The sequence below is a fragment of the Drosophila nasuta genome, chromosome 2L (assembly GCF_023558535.2).
Source record: "Drosophila nasuta strain 15112-1781.00 chromosome 2L, ASM2355853v1, whole genome shotgun sequence".
NCBI lineage: Eukaryota > Metazoa > Arthropoda > Insecta > Diptera > Drosophilidae > Drosophila > Drosophila nasuta.
Window position 1 is genome coordinate 24,188,822 of NC_083455.1, and position 24,888 is coordinate 24,213,709.

At 35.5% G+C, this 24,888-nt stretch overlaps 2 protein-coding genes and 2 long non-coding RNA genes across 4 annotated transcripts; 2 read left to right on the forward strand and 2 right to left on the reverse strand.

Annotated features, from left to right (window-relative positions):
* Window positions 1–624: 624 nt before the first annotated feature.
* Window positions 625–6,318, reverse strand: LOC132796269 (uncharacterized). Its single transcript, XR_009633540.1, has 3 exons — window positions 6,264–6,318; window positions 1,360–1,707; window positions 625–1,288 (listed from the first exon to the last, which is right to left on the reverse strand). It is a non-coding gene; the product is annotated as an uncharacterized LOC132796269 (long non-coding RNA).
* A 6,458-nt stretch (window positions 6,319–12,776) lies between these two features.
* Window positions 12,777–13,162, forward strand: LOC132798303 (uncharacterized). The gene is made up of 2 exons (XM_060810115.1): window positions 12,777–12,846; window positions 12,906–13,162. Exons 1-2 carry the CDS (start codon window positions 12,790–12,792, stop codon window positions 13,152–13,154), a joined length of 306 nt encoding a protein of 101 aa, XP_060666098.1. The 5' UTR covers window positions 12,777–12,789; the 3' UTR covers window positions 13,155–13,162.
* Window positions 13,163–17,381: 4,219 nt separating this feature from the next.
* Window positions 17,382–19,737, reverse strand: LOC132798880 (uncharacterized). Its single transcript, XR_009633987.1, has 3 exons — window positions 19,126–19,737; window positions 18,958–19,041; window positions 17,382–17,943 (listed from the first exon to the last, which is right to left on the reverse strand). It is a non-coding gene; the product is annotated as an uncharacterized LOC132798880 (long non-coding RNA).
* Window positions 19,738–20,790: 1,053 nt separating this feature from the next.
* LOC132798569 (nuclear cap-binding protein subunit 1-like) lies at window positions 20,791–23,995 on the forward strand. The gene is made up of 3 exons (XM_060810478.1): window positions 20,791–22,301; window positions 23,094–23,397; window positions 23,449–23,995. Exons 1-3 carry the CDS (start codon window positions 20,890–20,892, stop codon window positions 23,962–23,964), a joined length of 2,232 nt encoding a protein of 743 aa, XP_060666461.1. The 5' UTR covers window positions 20,791–20,889; the 3' UTR covers window positions 23,965–23,995.
* Window positions 23,996–24,888: the final 893 nt, after the last annotated feature.

The window sequence follows — 24,888 nt, forward strand, 5'->3', positions numbered from 1 at the left end:
CATTTTCAGTGGGTTTGCTTAATGACTTTCGCTGTTACAACTCCACACAACATATTGACTAATTTTACGAGCGTTTTAATAATGAATACTAGTTTAAATATAATCCTTAAATACCGATAGTAAATGCAGCTATAATTACTATCGATATCACCATATTTAGTGTTTGCTTAATGACTTTCGCTGTCGAAACATTGATTAATTTTACGAGAATTTAATTAAAAAATAAATAAATAATAGTTTATATAATATATCGATAGTAACTACTACTATCGATATCACTATATTTAATGACAATTACAACACAGTTTAAGTGGTGTTCCTCAATGACTTTCGCTGTCAAAACTTCGCATAAAATGTTGACTAATTTTACGAGAGTTTGAATAATAAATAAATATGTAATATTCTTAAATAACGATAGATATAGCTATCATTACTATCGATACCACCATATTTAGTGTTTGCTTAATGACTTGCTGTCAAAACTTCGCATAAAATACTGACTAATTTAACGAGCATTGATAACAAACCAAAAAGCAAAAAAAAATCATAATGTTTATTTACTTTTATCGTATTGACACGTAACAAACGATAATAAAAAGTGTAAATGGAAACGCACTTGTTGTATGCACAAGTAAATACACAATATATTGAGGACATTTGCTGTTTTCCCAAATCTCATTTGAACAATTTTGCAATTTTAATCAGCTTTATCTTTATGTGATGGCCCCACAGTTGAGCTCGATGGTATGAGAGACCTGCTGCTGTGCACTGCTGTCCTCTACTGTTGTTGTTGTTGCTGTTGTTGTTGGTGGACTGCTGGCTGTTGATGCCACAGCCGTTTGCTGGGCTGTCATAAATCTATCAAGTTTAATGGCCGCCTCAGCGCTGCACATAATTTTATGTATTTTATGCTGCAAATGGTAGCCAAAACGCACACAAACACAAATCAGCAGCAGCAACCCTCGATGTGGCAGCAGCAACAGAGCCACTCCCCCCACTCCCGTCCACCCTCATTGCCACCCCCCAGGCAGAGAGACTGCGACTGCGACTGAGACTGAGACGTAGCGCACGAATTTCACGCACATCTCAGAAGACTCACAAATTTCATAAAGTGGCAATTCAATCAATCAATTCTGACAACCAACCACCGGGTTTCTCTCTCTTTCTTGGTTGCTTTGTGGAGGGTTTTTCTTCTTCCCTGCTTTGGTCTAGTTTTTGCCCATTTGAGCGTTATGCTCACGTACACAATCACACAATTCAACTGATTTCACAGACGGGGGGACGAGGTCTGAAACAAAAGACGAAAGTATGCATAAATTTTGTTGACGCAAACACAAAAGCCAACCCCCAACCACCCACCTGATGTCTCCTTCCATTCCATTCCATTGTGGAAACATTCAGTCAGTCAGTCAGTCAGGACAGTCGAGAAGTTCCAGGATACGGATCCTGCCATTTGGCAGTTTAAATATTTTTTAATTGCCTTTCGTGGCATTTCGCCCTCAAGACGAGAAGGCAGCAAAACTCGGCCATTAGCCCAGTGAATCAACCCGCCTCCCCCTTCCCGCTCTTGAGTCCAAACACCCCTTCAGTGAGTAGAGTTTTCTGTTTTGTTTTCTGTTATTATCCTTATTTATTTGTGTTTCGCTTCTGTTTCATTGCCTTTTTTTTTTTTTTTGTTTTGGTCTTCAGGCCCAAAACGACGCCTCGCTGAGGGTTTTCAATAAATTTTCGAAAAGACGCCCAAGGAACAGTTAGACAAAAGCGTTGAAATACTAACAAAGCAAATAGAACGGCATGAGATTGGAGAAGAAATAGAAAACAAGTGGAGAGCTAAAATAAAAGTGAAGTATGAGAAAGGTAGACGGGTGTTGAAATCAAATGAGTTGAAATTGAAGGCCTACAATTCGATAGGTTAGAGAAATACTCAAAAATTGTATGATTCTTTTTATACCAGGTACTTCAGTAAGTATATATGTACATATCTCAGGTTTTGGTAACTTTGAAAACAATCTGGTGTATTTTGTACTCTATGGTATATTTTAAATGTAGAACTATATTAATATACCAATTACAGGCTTTGGTATATTTGTAGAAATTTAGCAGTGTATGAATTCGGTATATTTTAAGAATAATACCGCACTGTTTTGGTTCTATTCGAAATGGGTAGCAGGTATCTCAAGTGAGATTGACTTGTTATTATTTTCTTTATTGATATTCCTAAATTTGGGGAAAATAATTGTTGAAAATTTTAGAACTAAATTTAACTGAATAATTTGGTAACAAATAAAATTTTACAAATAATATACCATATCAAAATAAATCTTAGTTGCTTTGGTTGATAATCTGGTATATTTTGCACTCTATGGCATATTTTAAATGCATTACTCTATAAATATACCAAATATATTCGTTGATATATTTTTAGTATTTTTGCACTAGCTAATTTTGGTATATTTTAAAAATAATACCAATTTAATTCCTAATATATTCGTTAGTATATTTTTTAAAAGTATTTTTGCGGTATTTTCAAATGGTATAGCTTAAAATGAATATCGCACTATTTTACTTTTATTCATAATTGATATTTATTTAACAAAACCTCTTATGAATCCTCAAATCTTGATTGATCTCAAAAATTGTTTCTTATTTTTGTTGTATTTAATAAAATTGGTCAGCCACTATAATCAAAATTGTTTAGGCATCAAGAATACGTTTCTCCTAAATCTATATATATATATATAGAACAGAATTTAATCTATCAGACATCGTTAAAATCTGTTCCATACGCATTACTTATTTAAAATGTATATAACTTTATGTTTTTAATGATTTTGCGCCCAAGTTATCTGCGAATAAAGACAAGTGCTGTCTATAACGAGCAATTTTCTCGTTGATTGAAAGATTTTCATATTTGGAAATTGGCTGGAAAAGGTTGTCTTAAACTTTATGATAGACATAAATTTGGTTGAGACCAACTTGAGCAGAAAATCAATAGTTTTGAGGCCTGAAACTCGGGCTCAGCTGAAGCAGGTGATGTCCCTAGCAACAAGGAGGAGAACAGCACAAGGACATTGGGGCATCGCAGGCAATTTGTAAGCCAAATAGAATGAAGGCTTATTAAAATAGATTGTGGAAATTAAGCGAGCGCAAAGTAAATGAACAAAGCGAAATGAGGTAAGCAAGTGGTTGAGTGAGAATGGGCAGGAGAAGGAGAAGGAGGAGGAGGGAGGAGGAGAAGTAGGAGTTCGGGTTAGTTGAGGCAATTACTAAATGATTGAATGGTAATTTCAGTAGAAAAGTTGCTGCCGCCTTTTGTTTTGCTTTTGCTTCTGATTCTGTTTTTTTGTTTTGGGGTGGTGAACCAGTTTATGCCAGGCATAAATTCCCATTATTTATGGGGCAGTAACTGTTTGTGATATTTTATTTCGCGCAAGGATAGCGAGGATAATTTGCGCCCAGGCGCACCCAACTTAACAAAGAAAAAGCGTCGTGAATGTTTGGAATTAATTGCAGAGCCTCCAGCCGTGGATAGAGGGTGGGAGGGAAGCGGGCGAAACATTGGAAATGGAAATCACAAACAGGAAAAAAATGTTTTAATTAATAAATTGAATGTGTGCGAAAATTGAAAGGATTTTAGCTGGATGCTGAATGGCGACCTCACCTCGCCATGATCCACACTTCTCTCGCTCTCGTTGTTGTTGTTGTATGGTTGTTGTTGTTGTTGTTGTTGTTGTTGGAGCATTCATCTTGGGCTCTCATTTGCAGGCCATGCTCATTTTGTATGCAAATGATTTATGCCAAAAAGTGCTTGGCAGCCAACAAAACTGGATTAGATTGTGCCAGCGCCGAGTCATTCCCTAAAAACCCCAATCCCGAATGAACCACAAACCACCATGTCCTCCACACCCCTCCCTCCTCCATCGCCAACAACATCAACATCAACAGCGTCGTTTTTCCCGCCCTGCCAAATGAGCGGCCATTGCCTGCAAACTTTCGGGACTTTCGCCTACGACCTCAGCTCGCAAGAGTGGACGAAGCTTACAGCGGGAAGCGGGGAGTGGGGAGGGGTTTGTGAGAAGCTTTTTTAAAATATTTACTTAACATCCTATTATCCCTGCAACGCAATGTGACGCGGACGAGCGACCCTCGCTTGTTGTATCAACATTAAAACGATAAACTTGCCACACACAGAGCGACAGAGCGATAGAGTGAGAGAGAGAGAGAGAGAGAGAGCACACTGAGCGAGAGACCAGCAAGCAAAAAAAAAATGCAAAAGGACGAAGGACACGTCTTGTCTGTCACACCAAAATGTCACCGCGGGGTGAAATACTGGCAAGACAAAAATGCAAACAACAACAGCAACAAGAACAACAACTACAACAGCTGAAAAACACAAACACCGACAGCAAACAGTTTCCGAAAGTAGCACGACTATAAAATATATCCTGTAATTAAGAAGAAAGTATCTCAATTCCTTAAAAAAAAAATTTACAATTCTTTTTAGAATTGAAGAATTAAAGAATTAGATAGAGAGAGTGTTTGCAATATAAACTTAAATTCCAGTCTAAAATACAATTGCGCAAGTGTTAATAATTATTTTAGACATGAGATTAAAGAATTAGATAGTGTTTGAAATATAAACTTAAATTCCAGTCTTAAATATAATTGCCCAGAGACATGAGATTGAAGAAACAGATTTCATTTTCGCAATTTTGAAATATTGAAATTTGAAATATCTGATTGCCTTAAACAAAATTTACAATATTTCTTTTAAAATTAAACATGAGATTAAAGAATCCGATTCCATTTCAAAATGTTTAAAATATAAACTCAATAATTATTTTTAAACTTCAACATGAGATTACTAAATCCGATTCCATTTAAAAAAGTTATAAATACAGAACTCAAATTCTAGTCCGAAATATTAATAAATTATTTTATAACAACAAATCATAGATTATTATCTAAATTTTAGGCATTTCAGTAAACTTTTTTGGTTTAAATTATTCCAAACTTTAGTTAAAAGAGATTGCAGTAATCTATTAACAATTTAATCTTCTATATAAGGATTATATACATTTCTGGTTAAATTTTCACACTCTTTATTCAATGTTTTATTCGTGATTTTAGCACGTTTAACTTTCTATATACTAATTATTCTTGATTATAAGATAAAATAATAAATTTAAAAGCATTTGGGAAACTTCGACAGAAAAATATTTTAATAATTTTATTTTTAATGAGCAGAGGAGCTGTCTTTAATTATTCAGTTATCGTGAACAAACTTATTTGATAGAGATTCAAAAATTATTCTGAAGATGAAATATTGTTAATTTAATTGTAACCATCTAAGTTACTTTCTTAACATATAATCAAATCGAATATTGAATAATATAATCAATCGAATACGAATAACTTCAAATTTAAACCTTAGAAAGGTGACCTAATTGTTAAAATTCCAGGGTATATGCCAGCAACTACACAAAACAGAGCACAAATGCAAAAACAAAGAGAAGCGACAAAGAAACAATGAAAAAAAAAATACGAAATATAAAAACAATCCCTAAACAAAACGTGAAACAAAAGCGCGTGCGAGGGACGCTGACGACATTGACGATGCGCAGTGTGAGTGAGAGCAGGACAACGACATACATAGATGAGCGAGAGAGCGGGAGAAGAAGAGTAGGCTAGCAGAACATTTACACGCGTTACAAGTGTGAGAGCGAAAACGAGAGAGAGAGAGTGAGTGAGAGCGCGAGAGAGGAAACATGCCAAGCGTGTGAGTGATTTATGGCTCGGCGAGTGACGAGGACGAACCAGAATTCTTCAGGATAATGCCGACATAACGAGATTGTTTTATGTACACATTTTGCTCGTTGTTTCGCCACGCTCTACGAAGTCGTTTTCATTGTGTGTGTGTGTGTGTGTGTGCGCGTGTGTGTGTGTGTGTGTGTTTTGTCGGTGCCGAGTCGGGAGCCAGGACTCAGAACAAGGCGACTCGGATACGCGCTGCGCTGTGTGTACAATATAATGACACTTTTCGCTGCCAGCAAATGGGGGCGAGATATGCGGGCACACACACACACACATACACACAGGGGAGTGTGTGTATTTGTTATCTGCTTATGTATGTATTTGTAATGCGTGTGTGTGTGGGTGTGTGTCTGCGCTTATGCCCAGAGGACCTTCAATCAAACCCTGTAATCCTTATTCAGTGCGTTAATGAGCTTCACATTAATTTGTCACCTAAAATGGCAACGCACCTGGCATCCTCCCAGTTTTGTTGTTGCCGTTGTTCTTCGTCCTGACATTCGTTGATTTGCCAAACCAAGCTTAAGTTAAGCTTTACTCGACTTCTTTTAAACATCATTGTGAAATCTGGATTAATTTTTTTTCAAGAAGACATCTTTAATAATCTGAAGTTTTTACTCCATTTTCGGTTTTTCCTCAATTTTTGTAAAATTATAAAAAATATTTAACTTTCTTGTATATTCAAATATGTTAGCCACATTTATAAATTGATATTTCGTTTAATTAAGAAATTTATGAGTATTAAGAAAGTGGTTGGAAAGAAATTTTATAAGTTTGTTGAATGTCAAAATATTGTTCAAATTTGAAAATTCATTTTAAGAAAATGTTTGGCACGAATTTAAAATTTTGTTTTGAGATTTAGTTTTTTTTGAGTTTTTTTTTATAAATTGATTATTAACAACCTAACAATAATTTTAATGTTATACTAATGATTTTTATCGAAAAGAAACAAGAATCTTTCTTTGTTCGACTTATAGAGGGTATTCATAATAGTACAATGATTTAAAGTTATTCTTGGTTATACTTTTTTCAAATGCACACAGCGAGAAAAAAAAGTGCTAAAATCAAGAATCAAATCTTGAATGAAAATTTGTTGATGCTAAAATTTAACCAAGAAGGTTTATTCTAAAATCAAAATCGAAAATCTACAAAAAATCTATATTGCGCAATCTTAAAATTGAAGATTATAATTTTGTTTCAACAATGGAAAAATTTCAAAATTGTACCAAGAAGGCAAATTCTTAAATCAAGATCAAAAAATCATTTCTTTCTGTGCAGTAAAGATTGTTAGTACTAAACTATATATAAAAGTTCTTCCTTTGAAACGAATTGATTTGTGTTTCATTAGCATGAAAAATAAGCATACAAATTCATGCAAAAATATATTTCATGTTTCAATAAAAACATCTTCTTGGTCACATTCAAAGGAAAAGGAGCAAATAATATCGTACACAATTTCATTTGTTAAGTGCACAATTTACGAGTTCTTCTTGCCAATTATAAGCTCAAAGAGAGAGAGAGAGAGAGAGGAAATAAAGTGCACAAAAGAGAGAGAGAGAGGGAAAGTGAGAAATGATTCATGCTGTTGAGTTCTGTTTTGTGGAGCCTGCCCCAGGGTCCTGAGTGTGTGATATATTCTTAATAATTTCTAATTCCGGCTAAAAATAATTCTAAACATTAAGTAGAAATTATATGGAAAAGTTTTACCGAAAAATTTACAACTAGCAGGCAAAATGCCTGAACCACTTGAGGGTGTCAAGGGGGAGAGGGGGGGGGAGAAGGAAATATCCCCTCAGAAATACGCCAGTGCAGACTGACGTCGATACAAACAAATTCTCATTAATGGGCCACACACACACAAAAGTCGGAAACGGGAGTTACACAAAATGGTACCCAAAGCGATGCCCCCGCTCCCCCCTCTCAAAAAAGGAAAGCGCCAAGCTCGCTTTTCCATGAGCATGTAAATGAGTCGGCGGCGTTTTGGGTTATGACTCCAATTCGGTTCGGAGTGGAGAGAACCGAGAGAGCGTGTGGAACGGTGGGAGGGCGGCAGAAAATATGATTTTGACAGAAAACAACAAAACAAAATCCATAATTCAGGATAAAACATAATTCCACAGCAGCAGCAACAGCAACAGAAGCAGCAGCAGGACGAAGGACGAGGAAGGAGCACAGATGCACACAGAAGAAAAAGGAGCGAAAGGAAAAAATGAGCGAAGCTAGAGTGGAGGTTGGGGAAAGCAGTTACAGTTATTTATTAAATCCCTTTACGCATTTTCATAATAATTTCACAAAATATTTTAAATGCGAGCGGCAAAAGGAGCTGCCAAGGGAGGCGAGGCAAGGACGACGACGAGGACGAGGACGAAGAGTAACGCCAACGACGCCTGCCATCGGGTGATTCATGTCAGTTTCCCCTTAACCGTCTGTCTGTCTCCCTGTGCTTCTGTGTGTGTGTGTGTGTTTGTGTATGATTAAACATTTATGCAGAAGCAAGAACAACAAACAACGCACAGCACTCATCATAAACAGGACAAACGAGCGTGAATTGAATCCCTTTTGGCACAAACAAAAAAAAAATCATAATTTTCTCGCCGAGAAAAAAAAACCAACAACAAGAAAAAGACGAAACAAAAACAATAACAAAATAGTACACGAAATTGAGAAGCAAATTGAAATCAACTTTTGTGACGGCTATGAAGACTAGCGAATGTCCTGTAAATAAGTCAAGAAATCGTATTAAATAAGAAAATAGGTTAGATCTCTGAAATTTATAATATTAAACTTTATTAACTTTTATTAGCTGAACAATAATTGTAAAAGATAAAAAGGTGGAAAGTTACATATTTTAAGATCAGTTAAGAATTTAAAAAACAACGAAAAACAAGTATGAAAGCTACAGTCGAGTGTGCTCGAATTTTGAATAAAATCAAATTAGTGTAGTATTAATTTTAAAATATGCCAAATTAACATACCGCAAAATACTAAGAATATATATCAAAGGATATTTAAGTATATTGATACAGTACTGCATGCAAGATATACCAAATATAATATACCACGAAAATACTGAAAATACACCAACAACTTTTTTTATAGTATATTAATACAGTACTATATTCAAGATATACCATGTTAATATACCACAAAAATATACCAAAATATATTTTTGGTATATTAATACAGTATTACATTCAAAATATACCACAAAGTGCAAAATATACTAGATTATCAGACAAAACAATTAAGACCAATCGAAAGTAAGAGTTTTTGCCCATACAAAAACGGTAGCGGGTATGAATTTTTGATCTTAAACTGATCTTCAGATTCTCAAGTATTTTCAAAAGAGACTTAAACGCCGTTAGGACTCCGCTTGCGCCATCGAAAGTAGCGCAGTGCACGGAGACGAAAAGCTGAGAAAGCAGAAGGTGGAGTGAAAATGAAAATGACAGCACGAAAAATAATTCTAATCTCCTCATGAATATTCCTTTTACATTTTCATTTTGCAAAGAGCGCCAGGCCAGCGTAAAGCATCAACAAAAAGGACAACACAGAGACTGAGCTGAGAACAGAGAGAGAGAGAAAGAGAGAGATGGGGATACTAAAACGTAAGCTAAAGAAATACGACGGCGTCATGGAGGCAGGCAGAGCTCTAGTCCTCGATGTCGTCGTCGTATGGCTAAGTACTACAATGGAACTTTGGCAAATGGCTGAAGCGTTGAGTAGAGTAGGGAGAGAGAGGGGTAAAAGGAAAAGCAGACCCGTTAGTTATTTCATTTTATTTGTAAGCTGCGCGACACTCGCTCGTCCTTGCGCTTGTCCTGGTCACTGCTGATGGGCACAAGTCGTTCAGCCATCGTCCTCTCTTGCTGCTCCATCAACCTAACCGATGTTGTTCTTGTTTTTGTTGTTAGCTTGCCATTTGCCATTTTCCATCGAAATTATAAACTTGGCTGCTAAAGAAGGTTAAGTGATAAATTAACGCCGCTGCCCGCTTTTGGCCCCGAATTGGGATTGGGCCTCAGCTCGGACTCTGAGTCTGCGCTTGGAGTCTTTGCTTTTTGGGAGGGAACGAAATGTGAATGCTTTATGCACGAGTGGACCTTTTAGTTTATTGTTATTTTAAAGAAGCACAGCGACAGCATCAGAATAATTAAGAAAAGTGAATAGCTTTGCCTATAGCATTTGATGGGTTCTGCTTTCGTGGCCAATGGTGTTGAACCTTACTCTCTTGAGTAAACTTTACAAGCTTTCAAGCTGCTATTTTTATGATGAGAAAATAGAATAATCTTCTAGCGTTTCAGCTAAAAGATATTGATGGAAATGTTGAGTGTTGAACTCAAATACTTCCAATATTTTATTAATAATTATTTTACTTCTTTGCTTAAGCTACTTGTGCTGACAGATAAAATACAGCGATTCAGTTAAGAGAATTTGATATAAGTTTTGATTGTTAGCCTACAATATTTCTGATATTTGATTCAAAATTATAATACTTCTTTATGTTACTTGTGCTTCAAGCTGCTATTTCATTGACATATAAAAAAATAACGACTATTGATGGAAATGTTGAATATTTAAAAATATTTCTGATATTTCATTCATAACTATAATACTTAAATCTTAGATAAAACAAATAAGAAAACTCCAGTCAAGTGTGCTTGACTGTGAGATATTATTCCTACAATATACCAAATTAATGTACTAACAAAAATACTAAAATATACCGAATAATCTGGTATATTTTTATATCTATGGTATATTTTGAATGTAGTATTTCATCGATATATAAAACATTGTATATAGTAAAATATACCGAATAGTTTAGTATGTGCGGCCATATTTTATATATCGATAAAGTACTTCATTCAAAATATACCATAGATGACAAGATATACCAGATTGTCAGCCAAAAAGTAGACCTAGTTTGCCATACAGAAGTATTTATTTTTCTATTCTTTATTATTTATTTATAGGTTCTGGCTGCTAAAAAGAAGAATTATTTTGTAGCATAATTTGAGGTAAGTGATTAAAACAATTGTACACTTAAAACATTTATTAAAAATCGCTATTCAAAGCTGTAAATTATAGGTGAAAATTAATCTCATTCACTGCAAACTTGAAATTTGATAATTTTGTAAATATGCTGCACAAATTTAGCTATTCTTAGTGCAATGTGTTGAGGTCTATTGACAATATTTATGGATGTGTTTCCTTAACGGCGGCTTAAATGTGCTCGTAACGAGGCAGCTTCTTGAGCTTAATCATCTTGGTAACCATTAAGTATTTCCTGTGGCATTATTAGACAATCTTCAGTCATGTTGCCAATAGACTAAGCTCACAATTTCTGCACTGTGTGTCTCGACATCATCATATGCTACAGCGAGTTCGTACTCGAACGAGAACGTGGATGAGGTTGTGAGTTTTGCAGCCAGAGTTTGCCTAATCTGATGATTTATAGAAATTTTGGGTCGCCATATAGTCGCATTAATTACGCCTCATAATAAGTGATTTATGTGAGCTGAGCTCTGGTTCTGGTTTTCGGTTCTGGGCATGGCTACAGCTACATCTACAGTTACGGGGTTCAGCTCAACTCAGCTCAGTTCAGTTGAGTTCTCTGTGTCCCATTGCTGGAGACACACACACACACACTCACACAATCATATCTCACATCCTACATCCTGCGACTTGATAACAAACTGATTGTTCCGCCTGCGGCTACAAAATCACATTAACACAAATGCCATAATTATGTTTTTTACGATGGCAGCCAGTCAGTGTCAGTGTCACATTCAGTTTCTGTTTCAGTTTCAGTTTCTGCGTGTCTCTGGAGTTTAACTAATTTTACAGCTAGAGATGAGGCTTACTTACATAATGTAATTATAATAATATAAAGAATTTATTTGATTACTTATATTTTAGTTATTATTCATTTTAATATGCGCTTCCCATACACTGAAAAAAGTTTGTTATTTAATTGACGCATTAAGTTGTATACAGAGAAAAAAAATCTATATTGAAAAGTAGATTGCAATCTTGATTTAAGACTTTTTCGAACATAAAAAAATTGTAAATAAGATTTTAGGTTGATTAAAGATTTTTTTGATCTTACAAAAATCTTAATATAAGATTAATGTGTTGAAATAATATTAAATCTAAATTTGCATTAAAAATATCCGTTCTTTAAGATTTCAATCTTGCTTCAAGAATTTTTTATTCTATATGCAATTGAAAATTGCGAATTACGTACACAAATTCGCTCTTATTTCGAAATGCTTATCATTGAATTGCGTAGCATTTGAATCCAAGACCATAGTTAAAAACAATTTTTTTAGGACTTCTGAAGAATTGTGTAGTTAAGTATTTTCAGTATTATAGAGTAGAATTGTGTTATACCAAATAATGTCAACGGCAACTCCGTAATAAACTATATTGCTTAGTCTTATGTTATAATCAGCTATTCAAAATAATGTCAATATATAATAGTATTTTCTCGACTTTAAGATACCCTCTAGATTATTGACGACTGTAATGTTTGCTTTTATTGTCGAGGTTACTCTGAATGAACCCATAATCACATTTCCGAACAAATGACAATAAATATAATATTATTGCAGTTTAATGCCATAGCGATTAAAACATATACTATGTGAGTTATTTTAATACGAAAAGTATATTCTAGGTATATAGATTAAGAGACAGTTTCTCGAAATATTTACATCTATTATATTGTTCCACTCAAAATGAATAGATTACTGCGGGAGTGTAGAAGTAAGGGCAGATTTGCAGATAAAACTGCAGGCAACCAGAAGAGCTTCATTCTATTCGTTATTGGTCCAGTTGTTGATAACCTATTCAATGTTACCTATAACACTCTCGGGGTTATCGACGACTGAGGAAAACCAATGAATCTGGCTTTATAAGCACTCGTTGCTCGCTGAGGAGACACAGTTATTCAAAATACACACATCGTGCAAAATGAATCTATTATTCACGCTTATTCTCTTAGTCCTTGTTCTGTGCAGCAACGCTGAAGTAAGTGTTGTGTCTAATTATTTTTGAGGATGATATTGAGCTAGAGTTTCTTTGTATAGGACTGCAGAGAGGAAAAGGAACTTCATTCCATATGTGGAGGATATTGCTTTAGAGCCCTAAAGCCTATCCTAGACCGCTCAGAAAGCTTACAGAGCGAAGTGGACAACTTGAAGCATGAGCAGGAGTCTGAATTCAAGAAATCAATCGAACATTTTGAAGCAAAGCAAGATTTTCAGCATGAGAGGGTTGAAGAGCAATTTAAACAATTATTGCAACACATTAAATCGCAAAATGAGACAGTCGAATAAAAGTTACAAAATCTACAGAAACTGATGGAAATAAAAAAAACAGATGTTGGGCCACCTTATCAAAAAATTGGTTCAAAATATTATTATATTGAGAAAAAAGAAAAAGTCAGTTGGTTTGAAGCTGCACACAGATGTATTGCCATTGGTGGACATTTGATTAGTTTCAAGAATCAGCATGAAATCGATGCCATCAAAAAAGTATTGCCACCTTCAACAGATTATTGGATTGACATTAACGATTTAGCTAATGAAGGAGAATTTGTTTCGGTAGCCACGGGTAGCAGGGCAACTTATTTAAATTGGAAATCAGGTGAACCAAACAATTACGGCAATGAAGATTGCGGGGAATTAAATTCGCGTAGCGGTTATCGAATGAATGATTATAATTGTAGTGAAAAACAATTGTTTATTTGCGAGTTTAGAAACCAACACTAAAGACTGTAGTAAAAGAATATTTGAATAATAAATGTAACAATAACTGTTAATAATTCCAATGTAAATTTGAAAATAAATTGAAAACAAATAAATCTTCCTACGCTTGCAAAATAATCTCTCTCAAATATTACATATATATGTTTGCTGAATAAGCAAAATAATTCATTGCATTACTTTCACTGATAACACGAAGCCGATGAATATGTTGTAACTCGAAGGCAATTAATATTTCAAACTAGTAGTTTCATTTCGTTTTGTTTTTAAATATATTAATGAAAATAAAAACAAAATCTATATATTAATGAAAATTAGAAAGACTCAGCCAGGTTGAAAGAGAGCGAACTCAGCAATCGCAGAGCAGCTGCATCACACCTTATCACTCACATTTATTCACAGCCATTCACAAAACAAAAACACACACACACACACATACACGGGGTGTGTGTTCCACAAATGCGCCAAGTTTAACGCATTTTTAATTCCCTTTTTATGTGCAGCGTCAATCACAAATATTTATGGCGGCCTCAAAATGCGCTCGTGACTGATTTATTGGTCATGATGTTGCAGCCCTTACAATGCCCCGCCTGTGGTCCGCTCAGATGTGAGGCGAGATTGACAACTGTTGGTCAGGATACAATAGAGAAACAGCCAGCGGGAAATAAAAATATTTCAGATAGCTATTGAATTAGATTTCCGTTTTCGGATAAAAAGAATAGTTAGATCAAAGCATAGAGTAAAATAAACGCTGCTGAATAAAAAAGCAAATTTGTTTGAAAAATGTTTAAGTAAATTGGAAACTAAACAAGTAAGAAAGCTACAGCTGAGTATTAAAACTATACGGTATCAGTCTTAAAATCTACAAAATTAATATACCCAAAAAATACTACAAATATACCAACAGCTATATTTCACATGGCTATTTAATGAGATTTCCGATATTGAATGAAAAGAATATTCAGTTGTTAGAGTAAAACAGTAAAATACAAGTTTAAGTAAATACAAATTTCTGCAAAATCAATAGAAAATTCTATATAAAAATTATTGTTTAAGTTTGCATATTTTACAATATTTATACCCGCTACTAATAGAGGGTATTATAACTTTGAGCTTCCCGAAAATTTGTTTGCGATCAGAAAATTGTAGAAGTTATTTAAGAAATTCTTTTATATAAGGAAAAACTACTACAAGCGCTGACAATCTGGTATATTTTGGTATATTTTCAACGGTACTATATCAATATACCAATTATAGATATCGGTATATTTCAGTATTTTGGCGGTATATTAATTAAGTATATTTTAAGAGTAATACTGCATTGCTTTGCTTTTATTCAAAATGGTTAGCGGGTATTTCACAGTCGAGCACACTCGACTTTAGTCTTCATACTTCTTTATTATATTTTCCACAACTTGAAACTTTCTTTGAGGTGTTTGACAAATGTCAATTAAAACTAATGAAGTTTAATGCATTTATTGTAATTGTTTGTTAATAATAATTGAATGCACTCCTTATTTTATATACTTATTTTGCCCATATCTCGGATGCAATGAATGTTAAATCAAATAGCCTTAAATCATTTTAACGGCACTACTTATATAGCATGAGATCGTAAAACGGAAACAATTCTACGGTCATAGAGTCGTTAGAGTCGTAAATTCAGTAAACGCGCTTAAGTGATTTTCTCACTAAAAACAGCGGGTCGCTTGGACTGCTCTCACTCTCACTCTCTCTTTCGCACTCTCTGTCATTCTCTCTCGCTCGGTTTATGCTCTCACATAAAATTAAGTTTTATGTGCGCGGACGAAGGAACACAGTTCAACAATTAAAGAACAATAAAAGCCACTTGGAGTTGTTGGACCAAAAGCAACTTCTAGCGATTTGCTGTTTTGTCTTTTGTCGCCTCCCCATTTTACTTTTTATGACCATCAACAGTTTTGACATGTGACATGTTTTTTGTTTCGATTCGAGGCTGGGCCAAAGGTGCAACTGCAATCTGTCACGCCCGGTCACCTGGACTTGGTTTATTCTGATTGCTGTTTACTGTCAAATAATGGACGCGGCAAACTCGTTAAATTTGTCATTTTATGAGCCCTAAAAGAGCATCGTAAAAACGAAGACAAACCCCAAAAAGTAGAAAATGTGATGTTTATTTAATTAGAACATTTTGATGTGACCCATGGCAAAAACAAAACGCATCTAGTTCGAGGCGTGAAATGACAACGCTTTATCACATAAATCGGAACTGCATTTGCATTTGCAATTGCGCCCACTCTTCGATACTCTCTTATACAGTTCTTCCTCTCTCTCTCTTGAGGCTAATAAAAATTTATGAGACTTGGCAATTTACGTTTATGTGTGTGCTTCACTTCACTTGACTTGAAACAAAGCGCAACTTCCAACAAATTGTGAAATTTACGATCAACGATCGTTTGACGATCCCACGCGATACGGAAGCGCCTTCTTTTCAGTCATAGGAGAGGGACATCAAGAGTGTGTCATTAAGTGTGCACTTAACGCGGATTTATCACCTCCACCCACATGCCATAAAGATCACAGATCAGTCTGTGGGTTGTGTCTGCTTTTAAATAGATTATTTAGACATAAAAATAATGAACTAAGTGGATTTTAGTACGGACTTTATGCATTGGTAATTGAGCATAAAATTAGGTAATTATACACAGGAGAGTCGAATGTTCAGGTTCTCTAATTAATCAAAGGTTTTAAATACGTTTAATAAATTTAGCTGGAAATATTGTTGTAAAAAAATTTATGTAATAGTTCAACAGACTTGCCTTAGTAATTTGTCTTTTGCTACTGATTTTTTATATGAGTAATGGAGCATAAAATTGGTTAATTATACATTGAAGAGTCAAAGTTGAAGTTCTCTAAATCATCAAAGGTTTTAAAGACATTTAATAAAATTTAGCTGGAAATATTATTCAATATAAATTGATGTTTTTTTTCAACTGCTTTGAAGTCTTATATTTCAACTTACTTCAACATCTTCATTAGCTTCAATAACGTTGCTTTTTAGTTGAGAAATATTTGAGAAAACTTGTTTAAGCTCAGTTCTTGATCAGTTCTTCAGACATTTCTGTAAGCAATGAACTTGTATTTATGCACAAACATTTCTCGTTTATGCGATTGCCGACACAAATTTTGCATTTGTTGCGAAATTAAATAGATTTCCGCTTGTCTACTAAATATATTTTTAATGGATGAGAAGTCATCGATTGGCTTTTGGGAGTGTACGGAAAACAACAACAAGACAACTCATATCATATTTATGGCCAGAACAGAGAGAGAGAGAGAGAACAAATGCAATCAGAACACTAAATCTGATGTACGCAGCTAATTGCGCATAGATTACAAGATGCATGAGCGATATTAAACGCCGCCCAATGCCAATCGAAGGTTTTGCAATCCCTGCTGCCAGGAAACGTTCCATCCGAGCAGCGACAGCTCAATGAGAAATTGCGACAGAGACAACTCTATTTGGCGGTGGTACGCAGATGGGAATGGGAATGGCAATGAGAATGGCTATGGCCAATGGAACTGGAACTTGCTTATTTATTTCGAATTGACCCATTTGGTAATATTCATAATTTAAGTGCGCACGAAAGCCGCCGCGGCAACAGGAACAGCGGCAACGACAACGACGTCGTCGCGTCGCGTCGAAAGAGCTGCATAAATTCTCGCGCCCCACACTGCAATACAACTTGGCGATCTTGGTGATCAGGATCAGTTCTCTTCAGTTCTCTTCAGTCGCAGTCTCAGTCCAGTTGCCGCGCCATTTGACTTTATTTGCGATCGTTGTGTCTGTCATAAGTTGCCGCCAAATTGTTGCATTGTACCTGCTGCGTGTGCCCAACCTCTCTCGATAGTCATAGTCGAATCGGAGTTGTAGTTGGTATAGCCAAAGCCAACTCGGCTAGCTTGTAACTCAGAAATCATTAAAAGTGCGAGATACTTTATGAATTCGTCGTGGGCCGCACAACACAACAACAACAACCGTCAGTGGGACACAGGCGGAGATGGCGCGCTTGGCGTGAAATATGCCCATAAAATCGCATCTTCGCCTCGTTTCTTCGACTCGCACTATGCAAACTAGAATCGCTTCAAACTCCGCTCCTCCTCCTTCTTCCCCTCTTCTGTCTTCTCCGCTCCTTTTGAATTATTGTTAACGATTTGCAGTTAATTTCAGTCCATAACTTTTCAGTTCGATTTCATGGTTCGCCTCTTATTGACTTTATTTTGAATGCTAATGGCTCGATCAGTTCATCATTGGCAGTTTTTGAAAATTGATCTGTTTGGCACAGATTTGAAAGCGACATTTTTTATTTAAGCAACATTTCTAAGGAAATGTATAATACAATTATTTTTTATTTGAAGAACTTTTCCCAGGAAATGTGTGGTAAATGAAATCATAAAATGATTAAATTAAGACAATGAATAACTTAAATACTAATTAAAGCTTTGAATATATGAAAATATGAAATGTGTAATTTAAAAGCACATGAAAGCTTTTGAAAAATAGTCAAAATATTGTCATTACTAGAACATCTAAGGAATGTGTGGTTAAATAAATCATAAAATGAATCATACTAACAACATTACATTAAATAAATATCCTTAAAGCTTTAAATAAATAGTAAACTTTTTAAAAGCATCTGTTGTTCTACGGAATGTTTGATTTAAAAGCTCGTGAAAGCTTTGAAGAAATAGTAAACTAAATACCATTAGCAATTGCTCTAAGAAATGCGCGATTTTAAAGCACAACAACAACTTGTTTTCTTGAATAATTATTCTTAAAGAAATGGTGGGTTAAAGGAAAAAATAAAATTATATTCGTTTTACTTACAACAATCTATTAAACGAAGGCAATGTTTACCTTAAAAGCTCATTAAAGCTTTTAAGAAATAGTAAACTAATTTTATTTATTTAAAGGTTAGCTATAATTAAAATAATACTAACGCTATTGTTAAAGCAATGGCAGCGAAGGCCTTCAGCTAGTAAACTAATTATTAGCATCAATTGTTTTATGGAATGAGCGATTTAAAAGTACATTCAAACTTTGAAGAAATAGTTCAAATATTAACATTACTATATTATTATTCAACTATACATACAACAGAGGTAATAAAGCTTTATGTATACTGGAAGCTTCCGTCGCACACCAAAGCTTATTTAAGCTCAGTCACGCAAATTCTTTGCAATCGCAAGCAAATTATGCAAAGCTTCTTGAAGCGCTGTAATCAGCTTCCGAAAAGCATAAAATGATTATTACTTTTTGAGTTTGAAGTAAACATTACTTGAAATTCAGAATACTGGAGTATAAAGCTGCATTCTCGTTTTTTTTTTTACTGACCTAAAGGTTTTTTAACAACTTCTTTTTGCGAACAGGATTTAAGCAGCTGTGATCATCGGTTATGAACGTTCCTCTTCGATCGTTCTGCGACAACAAAAATTATTCACATCATTATTAAATTAATGCAATCGATTTGCATATTTTCTTTTACGACTCGCCGTAATTTACCGTGCAGAATTTATTATTATTTCATTTCTTGATTTCTCTCCATCAGCGCTGCAGTTGCAGTCGCTGTTGGCTTTTGTGTCTGTTTTATTGTCGCAACTTCTGTCTCTGGACCTGCAATGCCATTGCCATCATCATCATCATCATCATCATCATCGTCATCATCGTGGTCATCCTCATTGATGGCATGTCATTTACATACACCGAGGGGGACTCAAGTTGTGGCGATAATGACTTCTGCTTGACTTTTGCTTACCTGTTCTGCTGTCGACTGTATCTGTGCCGGGATCAGTCATCAGCTTTATGTGGCATATAATTTTTATTTGGTTCGTTCATAAGAGCATCGTAAAATTTTTGATGACGTTCGTCAAATTGCAGTTGTCGATGTCGCTGCTTGTTGTCTCTGCTTGTTGTTGCTTGTTGTTGATGGCTTGTTGCATCTTTTGCAGTTCCCGCAGCGCCACAAACTGTATTTCATTTACTTACGGCTCATAAAACTACATATTTATGATATCCATTTCGATAAAGCGATATTTTAAGGAATTGCCCTCATTCAGCATTTATATTTAGCACACACTTTCAAAAAAATAATTAAGCGTAAATGTGATTCAAATTTTATTTGCTGCAAGTATAACTAACGAAGAGGCGCAGAAAAAAAAAATTTTTAAACAAAATTAAAATCCTTACAGAATAAGAATATTTTATAATTCTTTATTTCATGTTGCAAATATTGAATAAATACAATAAACCTAATAAGTGACATTATATGTAAATTACATACATATTTGATTGGAATGAAAGTGCATTCGTGTTTGATAAAAATAATATTTAAGTGAAGCATTTCATATCAAAACAAGTGAGAAAGCTACAACTGCGAGATACCCGCTACTCATGTTTAATGAGAGATATTAATTTTAAAATATACCAAATTAATATACCGTCAAAATCAAAAAAATATATAAAAATACTGTGCTTGTTATATTTATATTGTGCCATTCAAAATATACCTTTGGAAAACAGTACGTACATAATATACCAAATTAATACCTCACAAAAATACTTAAATATACCTTGGTGTTTTCATATAGTACTACATTCAAAATATACCATACTCGACTGTGAGATACCCGCTACTCATTTTTAATGAGAGGTATTAATTTTTGAGATATTAATTTTAAAATATACCAAATTAATATACCATAAAAATACCACAAATATATACAAATACTGTACTTGTTATATTTATATTGAGCCCTTCAAAACATGCCATTGAAAAACAGTAAGTAATATACCAAATAAATACCTCACAAATATACTAAAATTATCCTTTGGTATATTTACTTGGTGTTTTAATATAGTACTACATTCAAAATATACCATATAGTGCAAAATATACCAGACAGTCAGCTACTTACATTTTTTCTCATAATGAAGTATTTCTTAAATAACTTCTACAATTTTTATCTGATCGCAATCAAATTTTTAAGAATCATAAAGACTATAGTTATTATTGTATGCACCAACACAGAAATAAACCTAATCAAACTTCAGCTATTCAATGGAAGTTCAAACAGGCTTTGAAAAGTTCGGCATTCAATTGAAGTTGTAGTAGGCTTAGAAATTTTTAAACCATCAAGAGAAATTGATGTGTTTGATGAAAGACAACTGTCGAAAGTCATTCTGTCAACTGTGTCGCCAGAGTAAATTGCTTAGCTGCAAAATATATTATTCAATTCGGTTTCATTGTGTCAAGTGTTAAGTGCAAAAATGAATCGCAGACGACAATGCACAATGGAGGATGATGTCGAAATGTCAGATCGTCCTGCCAAGAGGCATCGTCGCGGATGTGATTCGCTCGAGTTGATGCTAAGAATTGAGAAGCTGCTGGTGATGTTGAGTGATCAGCACGGCGATATGAGGCACGATGCCATCGAGGATCTCAGCAGTCTTGTGTGCGACACCAAACAGTTGCGAAAGATCCAAATACTTCGCATTGTGTGCAGCTGTGTGGCCACACACCCGATGCAGACCGGTGTCTATGCCACATTCCTGAGCCTCGTTAATGTGCGTGACTATGAGTTTGGTTGCGAGACTGTCAACTATCTGCAGCGGCAGTTTGTCAAGCACTTGAAACTCGGCGAGTGGAGCGAGGCACGCGGTTTGTTGTTGCTACTCGCCGATCTGGTGAATGCCAATCTGGTGACTGTTGGCTCCATGATGCAGTTGCTCTCCAAGCTGTTGGATGTCTGCGACGAAGAGGAGTCGCCGCAAGCGCGACGCGACTTTTTTGCCTACTTGGTGATGAGCGCTTTGCCGCTGGTGGGTCGCGAGTTCTACGAAAAGAAGGAGATGGCGTTGCAGGTGCTGATCAAGCGGCTGCAGCTCTACATGAGCAAGGAGCGTTGTGCACCGGAGCGCAGTGTTGCAATGTTGCACATCTGGAGTCATCGCGAGATGCCGCAACAGGAGTATCTGGAGCTGTTGTGGCAGCAATTGTTGCGACTCGAGCGAAGCAATTGGATCGAGCAGCAGTTGCTGCGTCCCCATTTGGCATTCGATGATCGACTGAGCACAGCGTTGCAACACGTGTTGCCCACTCAAGAGTTGCCACCCCAGCTGGGAGCAGTTGCAACATCGACTATACGCTATCCAAAGACTCGACTTGGCTTTCGTCTCTTCGAGCCGAGCGATGCCCCATCGAATTTGCGTCTGCCCGAGGAGCTGGACATTGAGCGTTACGTCTTGGAATCGCACATTCTAGAACTGTTGCAGTTGCATCACTTGGAGCGCAAGTTGTGCGCCAATCAAATGCTTATCTATGCCGCCTCGAAGCCGCAGCTTGCCGTCGAACACTGCATCGTTGAGGTGCTGCTCGGTCAAATGTTGCAGCTGCCACAAGCTCCGTACTTGATCATCAACTATGGCTCCATCATCATTGAGCTGTGCAAGCAGCAGCCAAGCCAATTCTCACAGATTGTTGCCCAAGCTGTCGATGTATTGTTCACCCAGCTGGAGTTTATGAGCGTCTCGAGCCTCGATCGGTTTGTCATGTGGTTCTCGCATCATTTGAGCAACTTTCGCTATCAATGGAACTGGCAGGATTGGGAGTGTTGCACCCGATTGCCGCCGCTGCATCCGAGTCCAATGTTTGTGCGCGAGCTGTTCAAGAGGTGCATGCGGTAGGTAGATACATATAATGAGAAAAGAACGTGTTCTAAGGTCAGAAATTTTCATGAATTCTTAAAAAATGAGATGGGAACATATATTTGTGAAATTAGGATATAATTAGGTAATTCTAAAAAGTCTCTGCTCTACTGTAGTCAATCACATTTTTTTGTTGGCAAAATTACATTGCTTTATTCAACAAAGTTTTCTTTTCTTTATAGCGATTTTCGATACCATTTTTATAGTACAATTTGTTTCTGTTTTTATATTGATATTGTAAATATTGTTCGATTTTAAGTTTTATCAATATTTCGAATCTTAACAGATCGAATTAAGATCTTAGGCATTAATTTTCACATAGTTTGCTTTCTGCTATTTTATAGTTTTTTGTTTCATTTCATTTTGAATTACAATTTCTTGGGTTAGCATTTCTAAAACATTATCTTCAATATTCAAATTTAAATTTTTTGAAGCAAAGAAATAAATAAAATTCTTCAAGTTAATGCCGAATTTTATAAAGTTTTTATAAGTTTCTTTCATGACTTTTTTAATAATGCAATTTTTTATAAATCACGAATTTAATTCCAGATATTATAAACAATTCGTAGAATTTACTTAAATATTTTTGAAATTCTTGAAGTTCCCGATATTATTTCATAATTTCTGACTTTAAGATGGAAAAGTTGTAATCCGGAAATTAGAAATTTGTTTATAGTATGAACGAAAATTCATGAATTTCCTGATTTTAGATCGCTCCGTGGTAAATAGCACTTTAATTTTGTTAAGCTTTCACTGCTGTTCCACAGTCTGAGTTATCGCGAATACATTGTGCAGTTGGTGCCTGATTCCTATGCCGCATTGCTGCCTCCGCCGCCTGACCACGTCTTCAAGTACATTGATCAGCTGTTGCCTGGCGCAAGTTTGGCCAATCATGTGTTGCAAGCGATACGCGGCAAGAGCAGCGTTCTGTCTGTTGGCGGTCTGGTCGAGGAAGCCGATTTGGAAGTCGATCTCAAGATTAACGTATTCATGCAGTGTTGTCTCCATCTTGGCTGCAAATCTTTCACACACGTCTTTGCCATACTCGCCAAGTTTCAGCCTGTGTTGCAGGTGAGTTGCGCTTTGAGGTTCGCTATATTTAGTTACTCATATTGTGCTTAGATGTTGGTGCACAATGAAGATAATCAGCTGTCCATATTGTCGGCCATCTCGGAAGTTTGGGCCAACAACGATCATCTGCAATTTGTGCTTGTCGAGAAAATGTTGAAAACTCAACTGGTGAAGGCAAATGTTATTGTCGACTGGATCTTTGGACAGCCAGAACAATTGTGTCACATGTATTTGTGGGAAGTGATTGAATCGATCATCAAGTTCACCAAAAATCAAAGCACTCAAGACACCAATAAACCCTCGTTACAACAGCAAGGATTCAATGATCTCTTCATCTATGTTGTTCAGTGGTGCGCTAAGGTTTTGACAGAGCACGAAATGTCCTATGAGCAAAAGGAGACGGATTACTGGACACATTGGGTCTTGGGACGCCTTCAGAGTCTGCTCTTCAATCACATGGAAGATGTGCGTGGAATTAGCCAGCAACTGGCTCAAGTTGCAGCTCAATGGGAGCACTGCAAGCGACTGCCGAAGCTCATTGAAAGCTATTTGGCCTACATTCAATGAGCATTCGATATTTGGGAAATATAAATCAATAAAAAATATAAAAATATTTTTAAGCTTTTTACTTTGAAAATTTATTAAACTGCTGCAATTGACTGATTGACTGACAATCTGGTATTTTCAGTACATTTGTATATTTTGAATTAAATAGTATATTAATTAAATACATATACTTTTTTATACTCTTTCTTTGATACATACTATACAATATTATCAGTAATCTTTGACAGTCTGGTATATACTGCACCTTTGGTATATTTTTAATGTGATTTGGAATATACTGTTCATTTGGTATATTTTGAATACATGCTAGCCGCCAATTCTGATTCTTGAAATTGTTGCGGTCGGATCTTGGATGCTTTTGTTGACAATTTGGTATATACTGTACACTTGGTATATTTTGAATGCAACAGTATATCAAATAATAAGAATAAATTTATTAAAATAAACAAAATATAGACGTTGTCATATTTTAGTATTTCTTTTTTATTTAAGGATTTATTATGTTTGCAAAATAATCATGTTGTAAATGTTATGAAGACATCGATATTATTACCCCTTCTATTTTGACATTAATTAGTACATATTTTATTTTCTTGTGGAATACAAAAAATTGGCAACAAAGACGCCTTTTTAGTTGTATATTTATTTATATTTACTTAGACAATTTTTCATAATGCATGCTGTTCCAGAAAATTTGTAGCCCTAAAAAGTATGCTATATTTTTTGGAGTATTTCATTTTCTTTCCAATACTTTGTGTTTGCTTATTGGTTCACTCTATCAATTTATCAGTATCGTAACTCCATATTAGAAGCTTTGACTTGCCTCTGTCCACAGCCAAATCATGTCCCCCAGTTGCCTTGCTGTCGCCCCCGTCTGAAAAGCCATTCATATGGGACCGTTTGGGTTTGACATAAATGCCATGT